The sequence below is a fragment of the Rhagoletis pomonella genome, unplaced genomic scaffold (assembly GCF_013731165.1).
Source record: "Rhagoletis pomonella isolate Grant_MI unplaced genomic scaffold, Rhpom_1.0 Rhpom_scaffold_00006, whole genome shotgun sequence".
In the NCBI taxonomy this organism is placed as follows: Eukaryota; Metazoa; Arthropoda; class Insecta; order Diptera; family Tephritidae; genus Rhagoletis; species Rhagoletis pomonella.
The window spans coordinates 14,877,327-14,885,353 of NW_023458560.1; the positions used below are offsets into that span (position 1 = coordinate 14,877,327).

At 35.8% G+C, this 8,027-nt stretch overlaps 3 protein-coding genes across 3 annotated transcripts in view; 2 read left to right on the top strand and 1 right to left on the bottom strand.

The window, feature by feature from the left end:
* The first annotated feature begins 1,272 nt into the window (after positions 1–1,272).
* Positions 1,273–2,770, top strand: LOC118740447 (TATA-box-binding protein). Its single transcript, XM_036471997.1, has 4 exons — positions 1,273–1,590; positions 1,645–1,784; positions 1,844–2,087; positions 2,177–2,770. Exons 1-4 carry the CDS (start codon positions 1,273–1,275, stop codon positions 2,453–2,455), a joined length of 981 nt encoding a protein of 326 aa, XP_036327890.1. The 3' UTR covers positions 2,456–2,770.
* A 170-nt stretch (positions 2,771–2,940) lies between these two features.
* LOC118740448 (eukaryotic translation initiation factor 3 subunit K) lies at positions 2,941–4,083 on the bottom strand. The gene is made up of 3 exons (XM_036471998.1): positions 3,888–4,083; positions 3,363–3,802; positions 2,941–3,305 (listed from the first exon to the last, which is right to left on the bottom strand). Exons 1-3 carry the CDS (start codon positions 3,956–3,958, stop codon positions 3,151–3,153), a joined length of 666 nt encoding a protein of 221 aa, XP_036327891.1. The 5' UTR covers positions 3,959–4,083; the 3' UTR covers positions 2,941–3,150.
* Positions 4,084–4,387: 304 nt separating this feature from the next.
* The window catches only part of LOC118741585 (homeobox protein goosecoid-like), a 94,233-nt gene continuing 90,593 nt past the window's right edge, over positions 4,388–8,027 (top strand). Inside the window, exon 1 of the mRNA XM_036473582.1 lies at positions 4,388–4,484. Within this exon, the coding sequence (XP_036329475.1) occupies positions 4,388–4,484 (97 nt within the window). The remainder of the gene's footprint in view (positions 4,485–8,027) is intronic.

Consider the following 8,027-nt stretch of genomic DNA (forward strand, 5'->3'; position numbering starts at 1 on the left):
AAAGGACAAATGTATTTCAGAAAAGCTCAAATGTATTTCAGAAAAGGCCAAATGTATTTCAGAAAAAGCCAAATGAAATTCAGAAAAACATAATTGTATTTCAGAAAAAATCAAATGATTTTCAGAAAAACGTAAATGTATTTCAGAAAGGGGCAAATGTGTTTCAGAAAAGCACAAATGTATTTCAGAAAAGCATAACTGTATTCTAAAAATATTTTTCTAAAATACATTTGTGCTTTTCTGAAATACATTTGCTCTTTTCTGAAACACATTTGCGTTTTTCTGAAAATAATTTGAACTTTTCTGATATTTTTGGAAAAGGTGTAGATGCTTCCGTTTTACATTGCGTTCAAGTGCATTACAATCGTTTGAATTCATTGCCCATACAATAGATAATTAAGTGACAGTTCACTCTGTTCCGTTACTTCCATTATAATCCAGGCATTAATGTTAGCGTCAACGGTGCTTATGCGGCAAATTACACCCTGTCCGTTCACCATTGCGTCCGCAAAATCAAAAACTCGTTGCTGCTCTTTGTAATCCAAATCCAAAAATTTTCACAAACTGAAAAATTTTAAATTCAAATATGCAAACAAAATACACAGAATAGTTGTCACTTGACGCTAACGCATAAGTAAAGTCGAAATGTGAGCTAATTTGTGCGCCACTGTCACCGCTGTTCAGCTTGTTTATGTAACTTACTTAATACGAATACACCGATTCAATTTTTTTGACAACTGACGGTGGCGGTGACGATATGCACCGAAATCAAAGCGAGACAGTCTAGCACGCTTTTCGTGTACTATTGTGTACGTGAGTGCCGTTTTTGTGTATGTGTTGTGTACATGTTTATTTATAAACGAAAGTGTTCCTTTTCTTTTGTACGTGTTTATTAATATAACTGTACTGTAATGTTTTCGGAAGGGGTTAGCTCTTACTGACAATATAGGAGTATTACATATATGAATGAATCTCCCCAAGATTTAAAGCCAACTTCAGATTCCCCTTAGAAATTCTAATTCCACCAAAATCGGGGAATTCTCCCTGGGTTGGCATCACTGCTGTAAATGTAAATAATATTTTCACTTGAGTCTCTCTGTACGTAGCTGTAGAAAGCGATACACTGAGAGGTTGCTATTCGGCTATATCGGAATCTGTTGTTTGCGTGAAATTATCGCTATAATAAAAAAAAAAATTATTAATGCTTCCAAGTATAAATTGCAGAAAGTAGTAGAAAGTCTCTGGTCAAATTGTTCACAGTAATCTAGAGACATGGATCAAATGTTGAGTCCCGGTTTCTCGATTCCTAGTATTGGAGCAACTCCACTCCATCAAATGGATGCAGACCAACAGATTGTGCCCAATCCTGTTTATCATCCAGCAGCGGACACACATGACTTGAATCATATGGGTATGCCGTCGTTACTAAATAGCGGTAATTCACCATCAACAGCTAGCAACTCTATTATGGGCGGCGGTACACATCCGACATTGCCGACAGCGCATAAACAAATGCAATCCTACCAAAGTTCCAGCTCATTGATGACAAATGGAGGCGCGCCACAAAGTCTTATGCAACCACAAACGCCAGTAAGTAACCTATAGATCAAAAGTGGACACTAGATAATTTATGTCTCCTTACAGCAAAGTTTAATGTCACCAATGGTTCCCATGAGTGAACGCGCCGATAACCTTAGTAATATACATCAAACTATGGGTCCCGCAACACCTATGACACCAATGACTCCAGGTTCCGCTGATCCTGGTATTGTACCACAACTACAGTAAGCTATTTTATGGGCATGTAACATGTACGTTTAGCTAAATTTTTATCTTATTTTAGGAATATAGTTTCAACAGTAAACCTCTGTTGCAAACTAGATTTAAAAAAAATCGCTCTTCATGCGAGAAATGCCGAGTATAATCCTAAACGTTTTGCTGCAGTAATTATGCGGATACGAGAACCTAGAACTACAGCACTGATATTTTCCTCTGGCAAGATGGTATGCACCGGTGCAAAAAGTGAGGACGACTCTCGACTAGCAGCACGGAAATATGCGCGAATCATTCAAAAGCTAGGATTTCAGGTAACTTGTGTAAATGTACAGACATATGCACATATCTTCTTTCTGTGTACATACATACACATATGCAATGTTTCTCTGTGTGTTTACAGGCAAAATTTCGTGATTTTAAAATCCAAAATATGGTTGGATCATGCGACGTGAAGTTCCCAATACGATTGGAAGGTCTAGTACTTACACATTGCAATTTCAGTTCTTATGAACCTGAGCTATTTCCTGGTCTTATTTATCGTATGGTGCGTCCTCGTATTGTGCTCCTGATATTTGTGTCTGGTAAGGTGGTGCTGACAGGAGCAAAGGTGCGCCAAGAAATATATGAAGCTTTCGATAAAATATTTCCTATTCTAAAGAAATTTAAAAAACAATCTTAACACTTCTGTTCGTTGACTATTTTCTTTCCTAAAGTTGTCATATTACTTGGCAAATACGCTCCATTACTAGATTGATTGCAGTTACACATGCAGTTTTGATGGATCAGAGAGCTATTTTCCATAACATTATATACAACTATTTATAATGTATGTGTAAGTGTTTATTGTAGTTTATTCATAAGTTGTAACTAGGTAGCTGTGGGCTTAAAAGCCTCGAAGTATAAATATGGTTTGATTTTGTACGGTCTCTAATATTTGTAAACTATTTAGCGTGACTACATATTTTCGAAATAAATTACGGAGTTCTGAAAATTACCTTTTGGTTGTATAATTTTTAGGATAAGTTCAAACGCTATCTAGGGTTGTTGTTGGTTAAATTACGAGACGGTTCTTTGCACACGTATGTTATTAATGCCATGTATGCGGATGGCATCTAGTTTCCATACTTTTCGCAACACCCCAAAGAAATTATAACTAAAAACCAATTTACGTATACAGATATAAATCGAGATTTATTAGATTACTATCATTTTGGGTATTCTATCAGTCTTGCAAAGCTCTTGCACATTGCACAGATTGCACGGTAAAAACCGGGTTTCGTATGAGACAGCTTTGCAATCCGTCCACCGCGCAAAGTCTTTGCAAGACTCTGAGAATACCCCTATTGAAAAAGGATGATTTCTTAGATTTGCAAATTACAAACACTGAGCCATCAAACCACCCAAGTTATCGAACTCAATTTTTTCTGTTATATTTTTCGTTTTAATTTTTTCATCTTGCACAGCGATGACAATCAATTTACCCTGGTGCTTCCAACCATTTTTCTTAATCCATTGTTCAAGTGTTGAGTCTGTATAAGTATATTTTGTTAAAATTGAAAACATACAAGTTTATGAATCTTACTTGCCTTCAATACCTCCCAAAAGTTCTTTTAATAAATCTTTTCTGATTGTTTGGAAAGTAATTCCCACAACATGGCATACAAATTTACGTATAGAATCGTGGAAGCCAGATATGTGGCGAAACAGGGCACGATTCAGTTCAGCCCGCTGCCAAAATAATGTAAAATCAGTACGTTCCAGTATATCTGCCAAATCAATTATGGTTTGCACAGTTCCATCTTTCATTTGCTGAGGAAGTAGCAAACATTTTGCCATAACAAAATCTGTGTGTGGCAAATTGGTCAAGCACTTAAGTAAAATTGTGTAGGTGATATCGAAGTTCAGCATATGCGGATTGAACTGGTAAAGCTTCAGTACTGCTAGATTTGCTTCCAAATCATAGGTGTTATTTTTAGCCTGATCCTCGACATAAGCTTCCAATGTCTTCAAATGATCCGGGTTATACCTGTTTGCAAATTAGATAGTATGTACAATTATTGTTTAAGGTTATGTACTCAGTTTCGGCTGCATGAATATAAGCAGCGACTTACCGCTCAATGCAACCCAACATTTCCTGGATGGTTTGACTTTGACCATTTTCCATTTTAACCATATGTGACATTTTGTATTTATAAATATTTCTTATAATTTAATGGAAAATATTACAAATCCAGCAGCGCAACACAAGCACAATTCGAAAGTTGACGTTGATGGAAAGATAAGAGAGAGTTGGAAAGTCGAAAATACATCGATGCATCGAAAATATCGACGTTTTACTACTATGTCTACTAGTCGATATATCGATGTTTTTTTAAACTGACATTTCTAGTGTATTAAACCGTCATTCCAGTTTTTCAATTGTACAAAAAATTTTGGTGACTTTGACCAAAAAATTTAAATATCTCCAAAAGGTTCCGTTAGAAATATAATTAGCTCAGTTGCAGTAATTTTTTTCAAATTTTCTACAATTTTGCTAATAACATATTTTGTTGTGAAACATTCGGCCCTATGCCCTATCGTCATCGTCGACGATCGTCAGCGCATCAGTAACATGGCAGACGATGGCCGTATCGCCACTTTTACTGACGATGACGATATTCAACATAGGGCGGAATATCTGAAAAATCTTATGCAAATCGATGATCGATGTATGCCCTTCGATGCATCGAAAAATATCGATGTACATTTCGATGCATCGAATCAAAGAAAAACATCGATGTGTTTTTGCCACTGGCATCCCTAAGAGAGAGCGCCAGCAACTGTCAGTTGACAAAACAGGTAATGCAGTGCCACGCACTGCGTTTTCATATTGTAAAAGATCTTTTGATTTGTTTACATACAGTCATGTAAAAAAGTTTGCGGAATTGTATCAGGCTGCCTGCTCAAGAAACATGAAACATGCACTTTGCACCACCACCTGTTGCTTTTGCTTCTGCCTTCGGCCGCGCTTAGAGAATCTAACCCTTACTAAGTAGAATTCCTCTTTCTATGTTGCCGGACAGGAGGGGTTTCCGAATGCCAAAAGTATACATACAATATTTCTTGTGCATATAACTACGGCTACGTCATCCACAGTATTTTCGGGCTTTTCATCGAAATTTACAAAAAAGTGCATAGTGCAAACCGAATTTATTAATAAATTTGTGGTCCGAAATTTAAAAAATTTGTTTTAAATAAAACATTGATTCTTTGGTTACCCATGTGTGTCAAAGTTTTTGGATTCGGATTATGCGTTTGGACACAACAACCGAAAATGATTGTACAAATAACTAAACCGGACCCAAGTTTCTCAATTAGGGGCAACAGAGATTCTTTTTTGTTCGTTTTTTGTTATATAAAGCATTGGATAAAAATGTATGCACATACAAGCGAAACGCAAATTTATCTGTTTAGAGAACGGCACTAATAAATAGCTGTAAATTTCTTACTCGTTCGTTTTTAGGCATGCCATTGTTACGAATTTCGAAAGTTCGAATATACGATTCGGATTGCAGCATACTATTTCTACGATTACGAGTTGCAGAATAGGGGTGTAAGTCTCTCCGGAACGGTTGCCAGACGTACTGATTTAATCAGTACAGTACTGATTTTTCAACTCTTGTACTGGTTTTATTCATTGCTTCAATCAGTACGCTAATGGCCTGATTTTTCAAAATTTGTACTGAATTTTCAAATACTTTAGGATTTTCTTAAGGTTTTCACATAACGTTGGAACTTTCTTAAACTGTACTTAAGAAAGTAAGAAGAAAATAATTTAATTATAGTTGGCATGTTTGCGATAATATTTGATATGCCCAAGAAATTAATACAACAAAAAGATCAATCGATTTATGGGCATATCGCCTGGCCGTTACGTACCAGTTGCGATAATATGATGGAGCTTGAATTATTTTAAAAGAAGGCTGGCATTCTTTTGTCGAGTGTTGTTAGTTATCTCGAAAATAACTTTCAGTTTAATAACAACAAATTTGAATATTCTATATTATTAATTATTAGTAATATTATAAGAGTTTTGCATACTAGACATAAGGTTTTTAGACTTTGTAAAAGATTTATAACAATAATATAATAATTCGGAATTTCCAGAAAAAATTCGGGTATGCAGTTTTATAGCCAATTCAAATTTAGTATAACATTGTGGAACTTTGAATTAGCGCGTTGATTTTTGAGAATTTTTTTCGCTGACGATGTTAAGCGTTTTTTCCGTACAAAGTAGGGATGTTGCGAATGTTGAATTTTAGACATCTGCGGATGCGAATGCGAATATCTAACAGCTAACATCCGCGGATTCGAATGCGGATCTCAAATGATTTTAAGAAACAATTAGAATCTAGCATAATGGCGAGATTGTTTTTTAAACAGCGCTTACAAGCCAAACCAGATGTGTCAGGTTTTTCTAAAGCTTTTTAAAAAGAATTCTTCATTCTCATTCCTCTGGCTGTTTCAGAATTTGGGGAATCGGTAACTTCATCAGCGTTTTTCGATTTTAGTTTTTGTGGTTCATTTTTAATACTTTCTTTGCGACTGGCTTGAAAAATTTGTGCCTATAGGGAGCTAAATAGGTGGATATGGAAAATAAATTATTCTGTTTTTAAAGTCGTGGCTGCCAGCCGAATCGGGTCAGAATATTGTTATTTTTTTAAAAAGCATTTGAATCTCAGATAGTTACGTAATTTTAAACTTATTAAAGGTCAGATCTAGAGTTTTTTAATTATTTTAGCATCGATTCTCTCTATAGCCAGACCAGACGTTGATCATTTCTGCTGGAAATCCCTGTTGAAGGAGCTTCTCTTTGACTTTAAATAGCAAAGAAGGGACAGTTTTACCACAGATGTTTTTAGCCAAGGATCCAATGTATATCCCCATGAAAAAATATTGCCCGACAAGTTTATTTATTTATGTTTTTAAAAGTTTTGCTAAAAATAAACTCCCCAAAGAGCCCCATTTGAAATTATTGACACGAATTTCTGTAACATCAAAAGCAAATCATGAAAATTTGGTTGAGAATTTTTGGGCTTAATTATATACAATAACGAAGTGGCAGTGGCAGTGGCAGTTTTTCGAAATCAGCTGTTTTTTAGAAAGTGTGGCGTCCAATGAAGCGACTCACAATACAGCAGTGGCAGCTGGCAGTACTGCTCAGTTTAGCGCAATTTCTAAATTCACTGCCACTGCCTTCATCGCAGCAAACTTCGCATGCTGAATTTGACATAAATAAAATGCAGCCAACTTCTGTTCATGTCACTGAAGCCTAAAAGACAACAACAAAAAAGTAAACAAACAAAAGGGAATGTCGAAAAAAGCTGTCACTGACAACGCCGTATTGTATTTGCTGCGGCAGTGACTGCCAATATTAGCAGTAACAGCTGATTTTAAAAACTGTCACTGCCACTGCGCTAATATATTTTGGCCTTTACAGTGTACACTTTCTTCTTTTGTGGCTAGTGTTTTTTTTAAGATTCGTCCAAAAAAAAATCATAATAAAGAAAGAAACCAATGCAGGTATTTAAAGCACAGAAAAAAAAATTGTTAAAAAGACTATGTTCTCTTTGACGTACGTCAAAGGTCAAGTACAAGTTGAACTTGTATGACTGGCCATTGAAAGCGCGGTTATATAGCTTAAGAATAAATATGTTTAAATACATTTTTATTAAAGTTGATAAATATGACATTTGACCAGTTATGTTACACAAATACTCCCACGGCCACAGGCAAAAATATTGGCTACAACTTGTCATTATGTTTGCCATATATATGTTTTGTCGGAGCACTTGCACAACATTCGCATTCGCAAAAGCTCCGCATTGATTATTGCGAATGCGAAAGCGAATGCGAATGTTAAAATTAATGCGGAAGTTCCGCGGTTGCGACTGCGAATGCGAATATTCGCAATAACCCTGATACAAAGTATATTCGATTTTTTTTTGTATAGAAGAAAACGCTTAACATCGTCAGCGAAAAAAAAATCTCAAAAATCAACGAGATTTTGGAGCTACTTCAAACTTGCACAATTGTATATTAAAGTTGAATACTTGAACTTCGTCGAATTATTATAAATCTTGTACGAAGTCTAAGAGTACAACTAAAGAATAACCTTTTCCGGCGTTTCACGCTATTCAGGCTTTCAGCTACACAATTCAGCTATTGCTGAAAGCCTGAAAAGCGCCGACCGCCCATAATGCTTTGTTGTG

Excerpts from the sequence above, each read along its gene's own strand:
- LOC118740448 (XM_036471998.1), bottom strand. The coding sequence starts at position 3,958 with ATGTCACATATGGTTAAAATGGAAAATGGTCAAAGTCAAACCATCCAG. Across the intron at positions 3,803-3,887 it reads ATGTTGGGTTGCATTGAGCG|GTATAACCCGGATCATTTGA; the intron begins GTAAGTCGCTGC and ends ATTTGCAAACAG. Across the intron at positions 3,306-3,362 it reads ACTTTTGGGAGGTATTGAAG|ACTCAACACTTGAACAATGG; the intron begins GCAAGTAAGATT and ends ATACTTATACAG.
- LOC118740447 (XM_036471997.1), top strand. The coding sequence starts at position 1,273 with ATGGATCAAATGTTGAGTCCCGGTTTCTCGATTCCTAGTATTGGAGCA. Across the intron at positions 1,785-1,843 it reads GGTATTGTACCACAACTACA|GAATATAGTTTCAACAGTAA; the intron begins GTAAGCTATTTT and ends ATCTTATTTTAG. Across the intron at positions 2,088-2,176 it reads TTCAAAAGCTAGGATTTCAG|GCAAAATTTCGTGATTTTAA; the intron begins GTAACTTGTGTA and ends GTGTGTTTACAG.